The following is a 20455-nucleotide window of genomic DNA, read 5'->3' as shown; positions in this document are numbered from 1 at the left end:
AGCTGAGGGACAGCGCCCAGGCCCAGAGTTCAGGCCCCACGGCCAGAACCAAAAAAAAAAAAAAAAAGACTGGTACTCTACCACTTGAGCCGCAGCTCTACATCCAGCTTTTTTTTGTTGCTTAATCCGAGATAAGAGTCTCACACACTTTCCTGCCTGGGCTGCTTTGAACTTCAATCCTCAGATCTCAGCCTCCTGAGCAGCTAGAATTACAGGTGTGAGCCACCACACCCCACTGCTAAAACAAAATATTTTTAAACTTTATTTAAAAAAAGAAAAAGAGCCGGGCACTGGTGGCTCACGCCTGTAATCCTAGCTACTCAGGAGGCTGAGATCTGAGGATCGCGGTTCAAAGCCAGCCTGGGCAGGTGAGACCGTGAGACTCCTGTCTCCAATAAACCACCAGAAAACCGGAAGTGGCGCTGTAGCTCAAGTGGTAGAGCACTCACCTTGAGCTGAAGAGCTGAGGGACAGCGCCCAGGCCCAGAGTTCAAGCCCCACGACCGACAAAAAAAAAAAAAAGAAAAAGAGAGCCAGGGCACTGATGGTTCATGCCTGTAATTCTAGCTATTCAGGAGGCTGAGATCTGAGGATCATGGTTCAAAGTCAGCCCAGGCAGGAATGTCTGTGAGGCTTATCTCCAATGAACCACCAAAAAACCAGAAGTGGCACTGAGGCTCAAGTGGTAGAATACTAGTCTTAAGCTGAAGAGCTCAGGGACAGCACCCAAGCCCAGGATTCAAGACCCAGGAAAAAAAAGGGGGGGGAGGAAGGAAGGAAGGAAGGAAGGAAGGAAGGAAGGAAGGAAGGAAGGAAGGAAGGAAGGAAGGAAGGAAGGAAGGAAGGAAGGAAGGAAGGAAGGAAGGAAGGAAGGAAGGAAGGAAAAAGAAAAGAAAAAAGCACTCTGGGGGAGGGGAGAAGACTCAAAGTCCAGATAGACTGTGATTTAGATAGCTGAGCAATGTGAAGGACAGACTCTGGAAACTATGTAGCACAAGATGACTGGCCCAAGGTTTTTCCTTCACAAGAATAACTTGGCAAACAGATGTGCATTTTTGTTTTAGGCACCTCTCTTTAGATGATGTTTTCAATATTCCGCAATCACCTGAATAGGAGGCTGAAGCAGGAGGGACAAGAGCAAGAAGAGCAGGCAAGCATAGATATAGAGAGCAATGAGTTTTCCCTACATACCCCTGTAACCACCGGAGAGAGCAAGCTGCGAGTATTTTCAGAACCTTCAACGGTAGCCTGGGACCCACTACCAGTTGACATACACCCCTCCCACCTCCAAACATTAACACGATTATAATCATCATCACAAATTTAGTTTGACCTTTGTGTGTGTGTGAGCCCAAGGCTTCGTGGCTGTTAAGCATGTGCTCAGCCACAGAGCTATACCCCCAAGCCTAGGTTGATCTGTTTTGGATGATCCTGAACTCAGGGCCTTGCTAGACTTTTCACTCACTAACCACTCCACCATCTGAGCAATGCGATCAGCATTATGCCCAGCTGGTCTGGCCTGCAACCATCCTACATGCGCTACCTGTGTCACTGGGGATGAGGACAGGCACATGCCATTATCTGAAATCAAGTCTTATCAACGTTCCTGGCCAAACTGGCCTCGATTCTCCACCCCTTGATCTATTTCTTGGTGCTGGTACTAGAGCTTGAACTCGGTGCCTGGGTGCTGTCCCTGAGCTTGTTGGCTCAAGGCTAGTGCTCCAGCCCTTGAACCACTACTCCACTTCCAGCTTTTTGGTGCTTTCAGATAAGAGTCTCACAGACTTTCCTGCCCAGGCTGGCTTTGAACCACGATCCTCAGATCTCAGAGTAGCTAGGATTACAGGTGTGAGCCGCCAGTACCCAGCATTACCTCAATCTTTACCTTCCACATAGCCAAGAATTTTAGACTTGAGTCACCATGCCAGAGTTTTACCTATTTATGAAGTAAAATTAAGAGTTTTACCTATTGAAAGTACATTCTACTATGCACTCTTTTGTGATTTGCTGCTTTCAACTGAATCTTCACCACTAGATTCATCCACACGGGCTCATAGAGCAGATCGCCAGTATTATTATTTTTGTATTTTTTTGCTGTTACCAGGGTTTGAACTCAGGAGCCTTCTGCTATTTCTCATGGCTGATGCTCTATTACTTGAGCCACATCTCCAGTCTGTCACTTTTCTAGTTGATTGGAGATGGTATCTCACAGACTTTTCTGCCCAGGCTGGATTCAAACCACAATCTTCCAGGACTCAAGTCTTTTGAGACTGAACCACAGGCTTGCACTCAAGGCCGAGTATGCCCCAGGAAGAGATTGTACCACTTGAGCCACACTCCTAGGCACCTTGCCACCTCTTGATATTATCTGTCTATTGGCTTTAACCCTGCAGAGGAGCAGTGGGAGGTGGTATCCCAGTGTGTATGATGGTATGTGTATACATGCAGAGGTGCACATGCGCACATGCCTGTGCGTGCGAAGCAAGTCCTCTACCATTGGACATTTACAACCTTATTGTGCTTTGTTACTTGAGGACAGAGCTGGGGGTTGATTTCAGCCAATGTTCTACCACTAGAGCCGCACCTCCAGCCCTGTTTGGTTTGCTGGTTATGTTCAACATGGAGTCATCCAGCGAAGGCAATTTCACACCCAAGCAGCAAGCTGCAAACACCACACTAGTCCAGTGAAACAACACGGAAGCGTCTCTGGGGGAGGTCTGATTGGGTTGGGTCCCACAAGACACCAGATCTGAACTTTCCCCTTTAGTAGTCACCTACAGTCTAGGATAGGATACATGATACATTCAACAGAAGGGGAGACAAATGTCTGCGATTCCCTTGGCAGTTGGAGCCTGAGGGGTAATCTGCTTCTCTTGCCTGCTCCTCTCTTTTTGGAAATGGCTTTCTGTCCAGTTCTGAGGTTGTCACACCAAGTGACTGAGCACTAGTTAGCATGGTGGCTTTTCTCAATAGTCATTCTTTCAATAAATGGTTGAGTACCACCTCAGGGCCAGATTATTGTGCAAGGCTCAGAGATGAACAAGACAGATGGGATCTCTGGCGCAGTGGAGTTGGGTAATGAGGGAAGAATCAGAGGAGAAGCATGTAGAGTCTTGAGCAGCAGACTTCAGGCCAGACCCAAGGTTCTCCTTGAAACAATTCAAGCCCTGTAAAAGTAGGGCCAGATTATTCCAGGCTGTGCTTTGCATCACACTTGCCAGGCAAGCACTCTACCACTTGAACCATACCCCCCAACCCTTTTTGCTCTAGTCATTTGTTAGAGAGAGCCTCATTTATTTACCCAGCCTGGATCTCTATCCTCCTTTTATGTTTCTCACCCTGAGATGACAGGCACAGACGATGATGCCCAGCTTGAGATTAGGTCTCTTAAACTTTTTCCTCCAGGATTGCCTAGTCCCTAGATCCTCCCAATCTTATACTGCAGGTAGCTGGGATAACACGCATGCTACACTGAATCTAGCTATTAGTTGAGATGACCATTTCACTAGGCCAGTCTGAACTACACTCTTCCCAATCTCATATAGGTAGAATTCCAGGCATGAGCTAACCTGAAGTAATACCTAGCTTGGTTGGTTCTTTTTTTTTTCAGTATGTCATTCTGATTCTCTTCTTTCCTTTTCTGTATTTAAATCTATTTTCTTTGTGGTTACCCTAGGGATTACAATTCACATCTGAAATCTCGTCTGAATAGCGGTGCTACGGAGGGGTCCAATGGCAGGTGTGAGAAGAAGGCATCGGGAAGCTTCAAGGACAAACAACTAAAAGTCGAAAAACTCAGCTCCAGCTGAGTACAAACACTCCATGCCTGCAGTCCATTCTTCTCCCCTTTAACTGCTATCATTACACATTAGATCCTCTACATTATCTGTCCATTAACACTGACTTGTAAACATTATGAGGGTTATCTTTTTTTAAATCATGAAAGAAAACAAAGCTATAAAGCAAACCAGAAGTAACAGAGCAGTGAATCAGAATGACACTCTGATTGCCCCAACCCCCCCCCCTTTTTCTTGGTCATTCAAGGGCTTGAACTCAAGGATGCAAGCACTTTACCATTTGACCATACCCTCAGCTCTTTTGGCTTTGTTGCAGATAGGGTGTTAGGCTTTTTGCCTGAGCAAAAATCTTGAACGGAGATCCTCCTTAGGACAATTACTAGGTAGCTGAGAGTAAAAGTGAACCACCACGTCTTACTTGTTTTTGAGATAGGATCTCACTAACATTTTACACAGCTGGCCTCAAACTTCAGTCCTCTTATCTCCACCTTCCAAATAGCTGGGATTATATCCTGCTTTTTGAGTAATGAGGTACTGGGTCCTGCAAATTATGCACTCCCCTCATTCTCACCCTCCAGTCATCTCTAATGGGAAACGCGGGAGTCACTGGAGACATGCAGAAAGCAACTTCAGAAATGATCAGAAATATCAGAGATAATCTTCTTGGAAGACATCAGGGAAGGGAAATACACGCCCCCCCCCCCACACTCTTTAATGGAGATCAATACAAGATCGAGGAAGGATAGAGATAGGCTGAATTACCCTGTGAGGAGTTTTATGTTGAATGTTCTTGATCTCCTATGGGCTTTGCTTGGGAGGCCATGGGTAACTTGTGGCTTTGGAATGCTGACTGGTCAGTGCCACAGAGTAGTGTCAAGAAGGTGGCTTCTCCTGAGTCTGAGACTCAGGACAGAGACCAAAGGTAAGCTCAGCTGTCCTTGAGCTACTCTGAATGAGTCTAGACAGAGAGGGGCCACGTGAGCAGCCAAAAAGAGAACTCACACAACTCCTGGTGTGTGACCCCCCTAGGGTTCCTGGTGATCACGGAGCAAACTGAGAACTAGTGGGGCCACCACAACAGATATGTCCGGCCTCAGCCTGAACGATGAGAAAGCAGTACTAGAGAATGCACAGATTCTGGAACTTTCTGGCCAGGAGACCAGAGATCCTGCTCCCAGGATCCTTTTGCTTACCTGCCAAGGAAAAGAAGTGGTAATGGAGCCACACCCAAAGGATCCGCCATCCTTCCTGAAGTTCAGTACAGCCTCAAGACTCCAACTTCCTCTCCAAGCTACAATCTACCTGTTTCCCCACAAGCAGCCGCTCCCAGAATCACAAATGATTCAGTGATACTCACGTTACTCTCTATCTGCAGTTGGAAGGTCTAGCTAGGATGACATCCACACGCTCAGTCGCTCACCCTGTGTGTACCCCCACATTTATGAGGACGGGCCCACAGCAACAGCACCATCAGTCTTCTGGTTAGCTGCAGGGGACGCACCTCGGGTCCCTGTGGGCTGACCTCTAGGAAATGTAAACAGATACTTCTTGCCACAGTGACTATTGGCTACAAGTTTCATCATATTTTCCCATAGGAAAGAGCAGTCTGTTGCCCGGAGGGGCGGGGTGGGGGTGGGGGGGCGAAGCCAGGAAACTAGGGCTCCCTTGTAAGGTTCAGCATTGAAGTCATCTGCAGTCATATCTGGGGTCTCTCTCTCTCTCTCTCACTGCCCAGACTCTCCCTCTCCTGCCTGGAGAAAAGCACAGACCTAAGCTTCATTGGTCACCATCCCCTCGAGTCCTGGCTCTCTGTTCATTTTCTGGAGTTCATTTCACGCAGTGGAGGTGATGGGGATCCGCAAAAAGTACTGCTACCATCCAGGTGGGTACTCATCCCAGCAGCGACATTCAAGCTGAACAAACGCCTCATGGGAGAAACAACGGAAGGTGAGCGACGCCACGACAACACGGCTCTGACAGAGGGAGCTGCTCCAGCTAGAACAGCTTCCCAGGATGGAAGATGAGCGCAAACATTTTATCTCTGGATCGGGGATTTCTAGGCCGCTGGACAAAATGGTCCAGAGTCTATGGATTCTCCAGTACAACTGTATCACGAGTTAAAAAGGCAAAAAGCAACCACCAATTGTTCCCAGAGGACTTCACTGGGTCAGTGCTCCCAGCTCCTCCGTTTACACTGGCTATGCTGTAATTCGGTGGCCGTGGGTCACACCAGGATGTGTCCCTATCATGGTCTGCCACATGCACTTGTATGAAGGCGCATACAAAGCCACCTTTGTGCTCTCTGCCCTGCTTTGTTACAAAGGACCACTCACCTCGGAAGGATTCTGTTCTCTGTCTAGGCAGATCTTGCCTAGGCCTGGCTCTGCCACGCACGTGGAGTCTGTTACTCTCAGGCCTCTGAGTCAAAAGGCCAGCTAGCTTTCATTTCCTTGAATATCTCACAGGCAAGGACAGTCCATTTTGAAACACTTGTGTGATGTCAAAGTACTCAATCAAAAGATAAGACTCAACTGTACCCACGCAGCTGCTACACATATCTTACTCTCTTCAACACAAAGTAATATGAGTGCCAATCAATGGCGAAAGTGCCAACACAAACTGCTGCTGAGAAAAAGACTAAGCCAGGTGAGGTGACAACATGTCCCAAATCCCATCACTCATCAGGCTGAGGCAGGAAAATCTCAAGTTCAGGGCCAACCTCGGCTACGTAGTGTGATTTTGTCAAAGGGAATAAGCCTGCACTGGTGGCTCATACCTATAACCCTGGCTACTCAGGAGGATGAATCTGAGGATCACAGTTCAAAGCCAGGCTAGGCAGGAAAAGTCCATGAGACTGTTATCTCCAATTGACTGCCAAAAACACGTAAGTGAAGCTGTGACTCAAGTGATAGAGTGCCAACCTTGAACAAAAGAAAAGCTCAGGAACAGCACCCAGGCCCTGAGTTCAAACCTCAGAAATAGCGCGCGCGCACACACACACACATGAAAAAAGAAAAAGACAGAAATTAGAATAAAAGAAGACAGGGCTGGGAAGGTGGCTCAGTGGTAGAGCACTAGCCTTGCATGCCTGAGGTCCTGGGTTCCATTCCTCAGCACCACATAAGCATAAAAAAGAGCCGGAAGTGGCGCTGTGGCTCAAGTGGTAGAGCGCTAGCCTTGAGCTGAAGAGCTGAGGGACAGGGCCCAGGCCCAGAGTTCAGGCCCCATGACCGGACCCAAAAAAAAAAAAAAAAGACTACACTTTTAGCTGAGCAATGAAGCAGAACTTTCAGAGAGACATAGCTTAGTGTTTCCTACCATGTGATTTCCAGGCCTTGGAACTTGTCAGAGTAAATTCTTAGGCCCACCCTGAACCCTGACCTGATACCTCAGGAACTCTGAAGCGAGGTGATTCTGACACTCACTCAAGTTTGAGATCCTCTGCCTTGGCCTAGATGCGAGGCCTGGAAAAGTCTAACATTAAAGACAAAGGGTCAGTTATCTTAGAGAAAAACAAAGGAAAGGCTGGGTCCTCAGGGCACCCTCAAGCCATCATTTAGAATATGTTGCTACAAATACGTTATCTCACACATGCACAATTTAGCAAAGTTTACATACTGTTCTCCACTCCGAGCCAGACTGACTGGGTGTCAGATGCCAATGGTGCCGGTGGACCCCAGTTTCCCCTTCTCAGTTGTGTAGATCAAGCAAATGTCTGTTAACTGATACTGGAACTGGGCCTCTTCCTGAGGTGGTCCCCTCAGTCATGAGAATCACATTTAATTATATGCCTGGCACCCCTAGATGGCCCACAGCAGGATGTTCTCAATAGCGTTCACCTTTCCGACTGCTAATGGCGGAAGAACTTGGGCTCATTTACAGAGAACGCAACAGGACGCTCAGTCCTGAGCCATCCTACCCCCGTGGCACTGGAAATGTCCATACATGTCAGATGTACGGTGATCCTGGAACCTAGAATTCTTTCCAGAGAAAAGAATAAGGTTGGCTCTGTGCACAGCTGTTGGCATTTTAGTCCCAGGGGGTCAGCAAATCTTATATTAAATCAAGCTCCTCTTTTTGCGACGTCCTTACTAGCCAGGATTCAGACTTCTATGTGACCCTGGGAAAGCCAGATAAGAATCAAGGGCATCTGTGACTCTCACTGGAGTCCTTGGCAGGCTCCATGAATCAACAAGAGGCAAAACCAGTCTGTACGTGAACATAAAAGAGCAGAGAAGCCAGTCTTAGAGGTTACCTGCAAAACTGTGTCCAAGAAACTTTGGTGTTCAAATGGATGCTTGCAACACTTGAAGGCCTACTCATCAGCCACTAAAGGAAACCTCCACTGTTAGGAAGAAAAAAATGAAACCAGGCGCCAGTGACTCACGCCTATAATCCTTCCCATTCAGAAGGCTAAGATCTGAGAATCACAGTTTAAAACCAGTCCTAGCAGACAAACCCAAGACTCCAATTAACCAGCAAAAAGATGGAAGTAGGGCTGGGAATGTGGCCTAGTGGTAGAGTGCTTGCCTATCATTCATGAAGCCCTGGGGTTTGCTTTCTCAGTACCACATACACAGGAAAAGCTAGAAGTAGTGCTGTGGTTCGAGTGATAGAGTGGCTAGCCTGGAGCCAAAAAAGCTCAAGGACAGTGTCCAGGCCCCGAGTTCAAGCTCCAGGACTGGCAAAAAAAAAAAAAAAATGAAAGTAGAGGCATGGCTCAAGTGGTAGAGTGGCAGTTATAAGCCAAATAACCAATTGTGAATACAAGACCCTGCGTTCAAATTCCAGTATCAACACACAGAAAGGAGATGGGTTTTGTTTTTGTTTTGTTTGGGGGAGGAGGGTCATGCACAGAATGAAAAGATCATGCCTGGGACTAGGAATGTGGCATAGTGGTAGAGTGCTTGCCTAGCATGCATGAAGCCCTGGGTTAGATTCCTCAGTACCATATACACAGTAATCCTAGCTATTCAGGAGGCTGAGATCTGAGGATCGCAGTTCAAAGCCAGCCCAGGCAGAAATGTCCGTGAGAATCTTATCTCCAATAAATCACTCAGAAAACCAGAAGTGGCACTGTGGCTCAAGTGGTAGAGCACTAGCCTTGAGCTGAAGAGTCAAGGACAGCACCCAAGCCCAGAGTTCAAGCTCCACGACCAACAACAACAAAAAAAAGAAGCTCAAGGACAGACCCAGTCCAAGAAAGAAAGAAAGAGAGAGAGATGAGAGAGAGAGAGACAGAGAGAGAGAGAAAGAGAAATAAAGAGAAAGAGAGAAAGAAAGAGAAAGAGAAAGAAAGAGAGAGAAAGAGAGAAAGAAAGAAAGAAAAAAAGAAAAAAAGGAAGGAAGGAAGGAAGAGAGAGAAGGAAAGAAAGACAGAGAGGGGGACTGGGGGAGAGGAAAGAAGGAAGGAAAAGGAAAAGGAAAGGAAAGGAAAGGAAGGAAAGGAGGAAAGGAAAGGAGAGGAAAGGAAAAAAGAGGAGGAGGGAGAGAGGGAAGAAAAGGAAAGAGGAAACAGGAAGGAAGAAGGAAGGAAGGAAAAGATCATGCCTTTCAACTGTGTTAAAAGTTCTTACAAACTGATACACTATACTAGTGATGCCAACAAGTATGGTGAATTACAGAGTCGAAGCCAGCCTGCACTACTTTATTTTATTGGCCGATTCCTCAAGACGGGAGCTGTGCACCTCCAATAAGCCAAAGTTCCCCCTATGGACTCGGTAGCAGTGAAGTGCAGAACACCTACTGTCCCTAGACGTACTGAAGGTCAGCCAGACACATACCAGCAGGCTAAGATGCAGAATCCCGTGAAGAGGATGATGGGGATGGGGTAGGATGCGCAGAACAGCCCATGGTTATAGAAGGCCTGAGATATCTTCTCCCGCAGCCTTTCAGTCAGGGTCATCCTCAGCTGAAGTCACCTTGCTGCCATCCCGGAAAGTGACCATGGATCAGCCTGGCAGATGCTGGACACCACTGACCACGGACATGATCTGAAGGGACCTGACCAGAAGAGAGAGAAGCCGATTAACCAAGAGAAATTGGCTCTGTGCACTAGCTCGCCAGGGGAAGGTGCTATAGCTATGTACTACAGAACAGTTTCAGGATGACTACATGTTAGGTCAGGAGACATGAGTCCCAACACACCTGTGCAAGTACACACACACACACACACACACACACACACACACCTGTGCAAGTACACACACACACACACACACACACACACACACACACACACACACACACACACACACACACACACACACACACACACACACACACACACACACACACACACACACACACACACACACACACACACACACACACACACACACACACACCCCACTTGAAATAGGAGTCAGTGACATTAGCTTGAAGTCCCAGCTCCTGTTCTCACAGTGGTTTCCTTGGAGCTCTGAGGACAGAGGTTGATGTCTGTCCCTCACCCCTGCTTAGCAGGTGTCCCTTCTTTGAGTAACAGCAGCCTGCTATGGCTCGCAGAAGCCCACTCCATCCCTAGGATCCGGCCAGTCAGTCATACCAGCCGGGCCTCACTCCTAGTCCTGAGGCTTTGACTTGCAAACAGAAAGGAGGGCCTGGGTACTGATGTTACTTAGTCAACACAACAGAAGTTCCCAAGATCCCAAGGCTGTGCTGGCTCTAGTCCTTTATGAAGACTGGCTTATCAACTTTTCTTTCCAATTAGTAAGCAATAAATCTTTTTTTGGGGGGGAGGGGAGGAGCTTAACATATTCAAAGTTTATTTCTGTCGTTTGCCAACAAAGAATCTTAAACCTATCTAATCGAATAGAAAACTTCAGGGATGTGGAATTCTGTTCCTGACTGAGCTCTCTGATGGAATCCAAATTCAATCTTCTTCTCCTGTTCCATGCTTCTCTTTCTTTGGTCTGTGTTCCAGGGAATCTGCCCAGACATGTGTCGTGGCTTGATTTCGTTTACTGATGGCAACCCAGGCCAAAAAGATGACTCCTCAAGTGTCAAAACCAGAAATGAGAAACCAAAGGAGTCATAACCTCACTAACTCACAAGCCAAGGGGAGTAGCCCTCACTTAAATACACGTGGAACTGTCCAGTCCTGGAGCCTTCTAAGGAGATCCGACATAGGCAGCAGAGAGAGCTATGGCCACAGGTGGCAGCTGCCGCAGCTCTGAGCCAATGTGCTCACAAATGCTCCAGCATCCAAGTGGCTCACCTGGAATGTGTTTGGTCCAAGACTCAGAGGACCTGCCACGGCGGTAACTGCCTAGTGAATACAGAGGCAGCAATTTCCTGCGCGCCCCTGTGCTACCTACTCCCCCTCCTGCCCCTAGAGAAAAAACAGAGGTAAAAGAGATGTTCACGCACAGTGAGACACTACCAAGAGGATCGCTGAAGACAGAATACCACGAACCGGCTGTCCACACCTCTTCCCTTAAATATTTCCCGAGGCCAGGCCTTCCAGGCAAGTGAGATCCTAATGCCAGCTTCCTTCCTGGACCTGTCCTCCACACACATCAGCACCCAGGAGGGAGCCTCCCCTGCTGGCCAGCTCACTCAGAAGCAGGAATGAAGCCAGGGGCTGGTGGCTCACACCTATAATCCTAGCTACTCAGGAGGCTGAGATCAGAGGTTCACAGGTTTGAAGCCAACCTGGACAGGCAAGTACGTGAGACTTATCTCCAAGTAAAACAGCCCCTCAACCCCACCCCCCCCCAAAACAAAAAACAAACAAACAAACAAACAAAAAAGACAGAAGTACAGCTGTGGCTCAAGAGGCAGAGCTCTAGCTTTCAGCACTAAAGCTCAGAGACACCCAAGCAATGAGTTCAAGGCCTGAGACTGGCGCGCACACACACCAAAAAAAAAAAAAAAAACCATCTAGGAATGAGGCAAATGCTATCTAATTCACTTCCATTCTCTGGTCAAACACCTTTCTGACTTCCACTAATTCAAGGCTAGCATTCTACCACTTGAGCCACAGAGCCACTTTGGGCTTTTTCTGCTTGTATGGTGCTGAGGAATTGAACGCAAGGCCTCATGCATGCAAGGCAAGCGCTCTACCACTGAGCCAGCACTTCCACTAATCTTTATTAATTACACTAATTGTTCACTGTCTGTCTTTCCCTCTCTTTTGGCTAGTATCAGGGCTTGAACTCAGGGCCCTGTGCTCTCACTTGGCTGTTTACTCAAGACTGGCGCTTTACCACATGAGCCACGCCTCAAAATTGCTCCTATTTTAGCACTTGGAAAACAAATCTAAATTCTAATTCTTTACACAGTCCTCCTACCTGAACCTAGCAAGTGGAGACGCTATCCACCTCTGCTCCAATTTTAATGCAAAACTATTCTGAAGCAAAATGTTCCCAACCTGAACCAAAAACCTGTTTTTCTTATATTGCCCCACACTTACAGATTGCTTCAGCTCAAAATCTACAGATGTGGCTTCCTGAATTTAAAGAGACATGGGATAGTGTTGCCCTGGAGGCTAGAGTGGAAGATATTACATAAAAATGATAAGCAAGCCTGTCCTTCCCTTTGCAAAAGACCCCACGATGAGCAAAAACAAAGGAGACTATTATTATTAGGAATCCGCATTAGAGTTGAATGTGAAAGGCAAAACGCTATTAGAATGAGGATACCACAGCCCTATGAAGCCTAGGGGCAGCCAAGCCCGGATCAAGCCACACTTACAGCCTCAGAAGGTAAAGGGCACTAGGCAAGAGGATAGGTGAGTGATGGGGAGGCAGTCATATGCCAAGTTTGCTTAAGGTGCCTCTAACTCTGACTCATGCCACATCGAGGGTACATGCAGAAGTCTAGGGAAAATCTACACATTCAAACCCAGAATTTCAGGAGCGGGTAAGCAGCGCAGTGCTAAGTACTGTGTTTGCCTAGCATGCCCAGAACCTTGGAGTCCATCCCCTGTACCGAAAAAGATATGCTCTTGGGACAAATGCAAGAATCTACTCTCGGGCTGGGAAGGTGGCTCAGTGGTAGAGTGCCTGCCTTGCATGCACCAGCCTCCGGGTGCAATTCCTCAGCACCACATAAGCAGAAAAAGCTGGAAGTGGCGCTGTGGCTCAAGTGGTAGAGCGCTAGCCTTGAGCTGAAGAGCTCAGGGACAGAACCCAGGCCCAGAGTTCAGGCCCCATGGCCCACAAAAAAAAAAAAAAAAAAAAAAGAGTCCATCCCCATCTACAGACAATGTCACTGCTGCCTCACTACTACAGAGTGCTTGCCTAGCATGCATGAAGCCCTGGGTTCAATTCCTTAGTGCCACAAAAAAAAAAAAAGCTGGAAGTGGCGCTGGGGCACAAGTGATAGAGTGCTAGCCATGAGCAAAAGAAGCTCAGAAACACTGCCCAGACCCCGAGTTCAAATCCCAGGACAAAAAAAAAAAAGTCATTCCACAATGATTGACATTGGGGGGAAGGAGGAAGGTAACTCAGGAGACTCAGTGCCAGTTCACTGCTAATTTGAGCTCACCTTTCCTTCTCCAATCCATCTGCTACCATTTGTCTTTCAGAGCATTCAAATACCTAATTCATGCATTTTATACAGGGATTGTAGCTGCACTCTTTGAGAAAAAGGCAAATAAAAAATGCTAATTCCACCTCGATTGGTTTGGTGTTTTGTTTTCCAAGATGAGGGTCTCACTATACATATTCCAGGCTGGCCTCAAACTTGCTACGTAGCCAGTGGTCATTGATGAGAAATCTTCCTGCCTCAGCCTCCCAGTGCTAAGATTACAACTGTGCACCACCATGCTTACAGCTCTAGAACCTTTAAATTTTCTCTCTCAACATAAAAACCTTCATAAACTTCAGGATTCTTTCTCATTTAAACGACTTTTGAAGGCAAGATGGCAAATGAAAAGCATCTGCCACGCATGAGGCCCTGGGTTTGATTCCTCAGCACCAAATAAGCAGAAAACCTGGAAATGGCACTGTGGCTCAAGTGGCAGAGCGCTAGCCTTGAGCTGAAGAGCTGAGGGACAACACCCAGGCCCAGAGTTCAAGCCCCACAACCAACAATAAATATAATAAAAGTAAAAGCATCTGCCAGAAGAATCTGGTAACTGTGAAGAGGAAGAGAAGAACCCATGAAGGAGGTAGTGGAGTAGTAGGAAGAGAGAAATAAACTCAGCAAAGAAAAGCAGCAAGGAGTTTCAAGCCAGTTACCTGACCGGGGGTAAGGGGGGGTGGAGAAAATTGAAGGATGCAATAGGAAGCAAACCAGACAAGTCCTGCCATCAGACTACCAATTCCAGCTACAGGAAAAGCCCGCACAACCCACAAGCTTTAATTCCAGTAGGGGAATGTGTGGGGCAGCAACCAGCCCAGTGTGGGAGGCTGGCCCTGGTGAAGAAGGGCATTCTGTGGCTCCCCTTATCTCAGAACACAACAGCTGGGGAGGGCCAATTAGAAACTCAGGCATTTGGAAAAAGGAGTGAGCACAGCTCCAGGACTTCATGACAATGGGTCTATCTAGGTGACTGAGGAGACCAAAGAGGGTCTGATAGGACCCCCCACCATCACCACCCAAGATGTTTAAGCTATGGGAAGCTACATAATTGGCTAAAATGTCAGAGGCGGCAATCTGGGAAGCCTCACAGTACTGGGTGAGGAAGGCTTGATACTCCCTATCAAGTCACATACATTAAAAAAATCATTTGCAAGCTGGGCACTGGTGTAATCCTAGCTAATGAGGAGGCTGAGATCTGAGGATCACAGCTCGCCTTGAGCTGAAGAGCTGAGGGACAGCGCCCAGTCCCAGAGTTCAAGCCCCATGATCGACAAAAAAAAAATCATTTTCAGCTCAAGGCAAGCACTCTACTGCTTGAGCCACAGCGCCACTTCCAGTTTTCTAGTGTTTTATTGGAGATAAGAGTCTCACGGATTTTCCTGCCCAGGCTGGCTTTGAACCACAATCCTCAGATCTCAGCCTCCTGAATAGCTAGGATTACAGGCATGTGCCACTGGTGCCCAGCTCTCAATATCCCATTTTAAATCACATTTTCATCCACTTTCTCACTAACCTCTCCTATTAAGTTTACCGTCCATTCCATCTTTCCCTATATAACCAAATACCTAATATTATGCATTAGTGTTATGCCATTATCTTCTTCCTATTACCACCTAGTTAATTAAGATCTTCCTAGATGATGAAGACACACCTTGCTTCCCTATTCATCTAAAGATATTAGAGCAGTGTAGTGACTAATCTTCATTAGAGATTGCCACATACACAAGGTTGCGGTTTATCAACTGCAATAGCTCTGGTAGCCAAATTTCCTCACTCTGAGTGGAGAAGAGTTCTGAGCAATGAAAATTATTATTGTCCCACTGAATCACACACCCCCGATCTAGTAACAAGAAAATATACCACAACCCAGACATTACAGAAACATAAGTTGTAAGAAACCACCAACTAAAAGGACACAGGAGATTGAAATCCCCTCCACCAAAAGATGGCTTCGGGTACATAAATCTTAACAACAACAACAACAAAAAAATCACAAATCACAAAGTAACATGTCTCCTTCAAAAGCTAATGACTCCACACAAAGGATTTACATGTAGTAAAGAGAAATTTCAAGCCCGGCATCAGTATAGTAGCTTGGGCCTGTCATCCTAGCTACTCAGGAAGCTATCTGAGGATCGCAGTTCAAAGCCAGCCTGGGCACGAAAGTCTGTGAGACTCCAATTAACCACCAGAAAGCCAGAAGTGGCGTTGTGGCTCAAAGTAGTAGAACACTAGCTGTGAGCTGAAGAGCTCAGGGACAGTGCCCAGGCTGGTGTGTGTGTGTGAGAGAGAGAGAATTAAAACAAATAAAACAAAAAACTGTCAGCTGGCTCATGCCTGTAATCCTAGTTATTTAGGAGATTGAGCTCTGAGTTTTGCTAATCAAAGCCAGCCCAGGGAAGAAAAGTTCATTGGATATTCTTATCTCTTAAGCACCAAAAAACTAGAAATGAAGCCATAGCTCAAGTGGTAGAACGCTAGACTTGAGCAAAGAAGCTCAGGGATAGTACCCACGCCCTGAGTTCAAGCCCCAGGAATGGCTGGCAAGCAAACAAGCAAGCAAGCAAACAAACAGACAAACAAACAAATAAATAAATAAAACTTCAATACCCCACTCTCATTAATAGATGAGGCACCCAATCACCGTCCCCCCCCCCAAAATAAAGCCAGCAAAAAAAACAACTGGTTGCCAGGGCACACACCTGTAATGTCAACTACTCAAAATCTGGAGGATCAGGCTGGGAAGGTGGCTCCATGGTAAAGTACTTGCCTTGCATGCATGAGGTCCGGGGTTCGATTCCTCAGTACCACATTAAGCAGAAAAAGCTGGAAGTGGCGCTGTGGCTCAAGTGATGGAGCACTTAGCTTTGAGCTGAAGAGCTGAGGGATAGTGCCTAGGCCCAGAGTTCAGGCTCCACAACTGACCAAAAAAAAAAAAAAAAATCTGGAGGATCAAAATTCTAGGCCAGCCTAGGCAGGAGAGCCCAATAGACTGTTAGCACTGCAGTTTTGGCACCGTGGAGCACATGCCTGTCATCTCAGCTATGACAGGAAGCATGAAATAGACCAATCACAGTCTTGGCACATGTTTGGACAGGAATGGAGACTCCACATCAAAAATAACCAGCACAAAAGGGATGGGGGTGGTCCCTCCCCCCCCCCCCCGCGTTGGCCCTAGAGATATAAGCTCAGTGATAGAATGCTTGCCTAGCAAGTATGATGCCCTAAGTTGAAGATGGGAAAACAAGGAAGGAGGGAAGGAAGAATATTTAAAGATTAAATGTGAAATGAAATTATTAAATGTGAAAAGCAGCAATCAAAAACTGCTAAATAAAGATAAGGCTAGCCAGGTACTGGTGGCTCAAGCCTGTAATCCTACTCAGGAGGCTGAGATGTAAAGATCGAGGTGTTAAGCCAGCCCGGGTAGAAAAAGTCCTTGTGACTCTTTTTCTCCAATTAACCATCCCAAAAACCAAAAGTGGATCTACAGCTCAAAGTAGTAGAGCTCTAGCCTTGAGCCCAAAAGGCTCAAAGTCAGCACCCAGGCCCTGAGTTCAAGCCCCATGGCTGACAAATTAATTAAAGGCTAAAAACATACTACTTCCTTACAGTAATAGCATAATTACAGTCTGTAAATTGCTTTTATGTGATTTATTTTTATGAGAAGCTGACAGGCCCAGGCATTTAGTCTTATCAACTTCCAGATATAGAAACAGATCCGGAGAGTTTATGGGGCTGGGTCTTCCTCATCAAAGCACAATGACATGCTCTCTCATCCTTTCAGCCTACTGCTCTAGTTTTAAATATAATTTATTTCTATTTGGGTGCCCAGATCTCTCTGTACTCCATATACATAAAACCATTCATGATGTTGCAACAGGCACATCAGCTTTAAAACCATACAAACACTCTTGGGGAAAACTCACATGCTACAAATCAAGAACCCAAAATAACAGGGCCTATAGAAACCACGTTGTTGGAATTGAGCATGGAAGCTTACATAATTTTGTGACCAACAGAATAACCCTAATACTAGTTAATCTACTTAAAACTGGAGACAGTTCCATCTGATTATCTTTCAGTATACTTTGAAGTTTGTGATTCTACGTAAAGACATTCATATCTAAATAGAGATCAACTTTTTTTGGACAGTCCTGGGGCTTGAACTCAGGGCCTAGGCACTGTCCCTGAGACTTTTTTTGTTCAAGGCTAGCATTCTACCACTTTGAGCAACAACTTCACTTCTACTTTTCTGGTGGTTAATTTAAGAGCCTCACAGACTTTCCTGCCTGAGCTGGCTTTGAACCACCATCCTCAGATTTCAGCCTCCTAGGTAGCTAGGATGATAGGGGTAAGCCACCAGTGCCGGGTATCGTTGTTTTGTTTTTTGTTTTTTGTTTTTTTTGGGGGGGGGTCTAGTCATGGGGCTTGAACCTCGTTCCTGGGAGCTGTCCTTGAGCTCTTTTGCTCAAGGCTAGCGCTCTACCACTTTGAGCCACAGCACCACTTCCAGTTTCCTGGTGGTTAATTGGAGATAAGAATCTTACAGAGTTTCCAGTCCAGCATGGCTTTGAACCGTGGTCTTCAGATCTCAGACTCCTAAGTAGCTAGGATTATAGGTGTGAGCCGAGCCACCAGTACCTGGCTAAATTTTTTTTGGTTGTAGGGACTTGAACTCAGGGCCTGGGAACTGTCCTTAAGCCTCTGAGCTCAAAGCAGAAGCACTTCCAAGTTTTTGAGTGCTTAATTGGAGATCAGAGTCTTATGAAGAGTTTTCTGCCCAGGCTGGCTTCAAACCAATCCTTACATCTCAGCCCACTGAGTAGCTAGGATTATAGGCATGAGCCACCAGCACCCAGCTAAAAAACAAAAAAAATTTTTTTTGGCCAGTTGTGGGGTTTGAACTCAGGGCCTGGGCACTGTCCCTGAGCTTCTTTTGCTCAAGCCTAGCACTCTGCCACTTCCAGCTTTTTCTGTTTATATAGCACTGAGGAATCAGACCCAGAGCTTCATGCATGGTAGGCAAGCACTCTACCACTAAGTCATATTCTCAGCCCCCTAATTTTTTTTTTTTTTTTTTTTTGGTCAGTCGTGGGGCTTGAATTCTGGGCCTGGGCCCTGTCCTTGAACTCTTCAGCTCAAGGCTAGAACTCTACCACCTGAGCCACAGCGCCACTTGCAGATTTTTCTGTGTATTTGGTACTGAGGAATCAAACCTGGGGCTTCATGCATGCTAGGCAAGCACTCTACCATTAAGCCACCTTCCCAGCCCACTAAACTTTTTTTTTTTTTTTTTGGGGGGGGGGTCGGTTGTAGGGCTTGAACTCTGGGCCTGGGCACTGTCCCTGAGCTCTTCAGCTTAGAGCAAGCGCTCTATCACGTGAGCCCCAGTGCCACTTCCGGGTTTTTCTGCTCATGTGGTGCTAAGGAATTGAACCCAGGGCCTCATTCATGCAAGGCAAGCACTCTACCACTGAGCCACCTTCCCAGCCCCACGTTCTACCTCTTGAGCCACAGAGACACTTCCAGTTTTCTAGTAGTTTATTGGAGATCAGAGTCTCATGGACTTTTCTGCCAGGGCTGGCTTTGAACCGTGATCCTCAGATCTTAGCCTCCTGAGTAGTTAGGATGATAGGCGTGAGCCACTGACACCCGGCTTAAACTTTTTTTAAAACAGAAAAAAAAAGTGATGCTGTTTGCTTTAAAGAAAGAAAAAAAAAAAGGATGGAATTGGCGATCATGTGAAATATATCTGTCCTACAAAGACAAATACCACTAAAGATAATTTTTCTTCTCTCATTTATGGAACTAGGTGAAGAAAAATAAAAACCAAGGTCATTAATACAAAAGAGGACTACTAGAGGAAGAGAGAGAAAGAATGAGTAACAGAGGGATGGTTATGATCAAAGTACCCTGAATAGAAATGTCCTGGTGAAACCACTTACTATGTACAGTTTAATATATGCCAATAAAAAATGATCTATAAAGCATGACTTCCACGTTATTAAAACTGTTGCTCAGTATACAGTTAAATGAGCTAATTGGTTTAAAACAAACTGTACTCCCTGCACATGTGACCCACTACTCAGAATTCTTACCTGAGCTTCAGTCGTTCCCGCCCCATCCCCCACCCCCCAACTCAGAGACTCGGCAAACCCATCTTCTAAACTAGCTCTTCTCCTCATCCTGTCTTCCCATTCATGAGGCCACCAGGACAAAAACCCGGCAGTCATTATCTCCTCTCCCTCCAGCTCACCAGCTGTGTCGTCTTCTCTGCTCCCCTGCCAATTCTCTTCCCAGCCTTTGACCTTGTCTTGCCACCTAACAAGCCTCACAGATCTGTTGCTATCCTCTGATCCATCTGTCTCAGAGGTCAGCATGGACCCAGATTCTATCAGTGTCCTGGGCCAGCTCCCCTCTGTACTTAGAACAAAAACCAACGCTTGACACTGGCTCCAAGGACTCTGCACTGGTCCCTTCCAGCCTTACCTCATATCGCCTCCCCTGCCCTCTGTTCTCTTCCAGTACCGTATGAGTGGCCTGCCTCATTTCCATCTCAAGGACCTGGCACATTCTGTTCCCTCCTCTAGTGTCTCCTCTTTTTATCCTTCAGGTCTCAGGTGTAATGTCACTTCTACAGGAAGACCTCCTCTCATCAGATGCGCCCTGCCAGTTCCCTTTACTGTTCCTCACTGAGCATATTTCTTCTCTTTCAGAACATTCCAGACTCTTAACTGTCAAGACTACAAACATGATCCATCTGTCTATGATGGCACATGAGGGCCTAGAACAGTCATTGGCATGTTGGAAGCACTTAATAAAACTTGTAATTCCACAAGTAATGAACAAACCAACCAACCAGAACCAGCCAGTGATGATGAACAGGATGACACAAAGCACATCAGGTGTTCTGGGGGAAGAGAGACAGGTAATACGTCTCACAAGGAGGGTTTCATCCATCCTGTTTTGTTTTTCCAATCCTGGGGTTTGAACTCTTGGCCTTGGTGCCATCCTCGAGCTCTTCAGCTCAAGGCGAGTGCTCTACCACTTGAGCCATAGCACCACTTCTGGTTTCTGGTGGTTCACTGGAGATAAGAGTCTCACAAGACTTTCCTGCCCAGGATGGA

General features: G+C 46.6%; 1 protein-coding gene across 3 annotated transcripts in view; it reads right to left on the bottom strand.

Annotated features, from left to right (window-relative positions):
- Positions 1-20455, bottom strand: part of Scap (SREBF chaperone) — a 53014-nt gene that overhangs the window by 12866 nt on the left and 19693 nt on the right. For all 3 annotated transcript variants that reach the window (XM_070017710.1, XM_070017712.1, XM_070017711.1), the window contains exon 2: positions 9581-9800. In XM_070017710.1, coding sequence (XP_069873811.1) covers positions 9581-9702 — 122 coding nt within the window. In that variant the 5' untranslated portion in view covers positions 9703-9800. The remainder of the gene's footprint in view (positions 1-9580; positions 9801-20455) is intronic.

Source organism: Dipodomys merriami, unplaced genomic scaffold (genome assembly GCF_024711535.1).
Source record: "Dipodomys merriami isolate MVZ:Mamm:240054 unplaced genomic scaffold, mDipMer1.0.p SCAF_125, whole genome shotgun sequence".
NCBI classification, from domain to species: domain Eukaryota; kingdom Metazoa; phylum Chordata; class Mammalia; order Rodentia; family Heteromyidae; genus Dipodomys; species Dipodomys merriami.
This window is presented reverse-complemented; position numbering and strand designations above follow the sequence as displayed.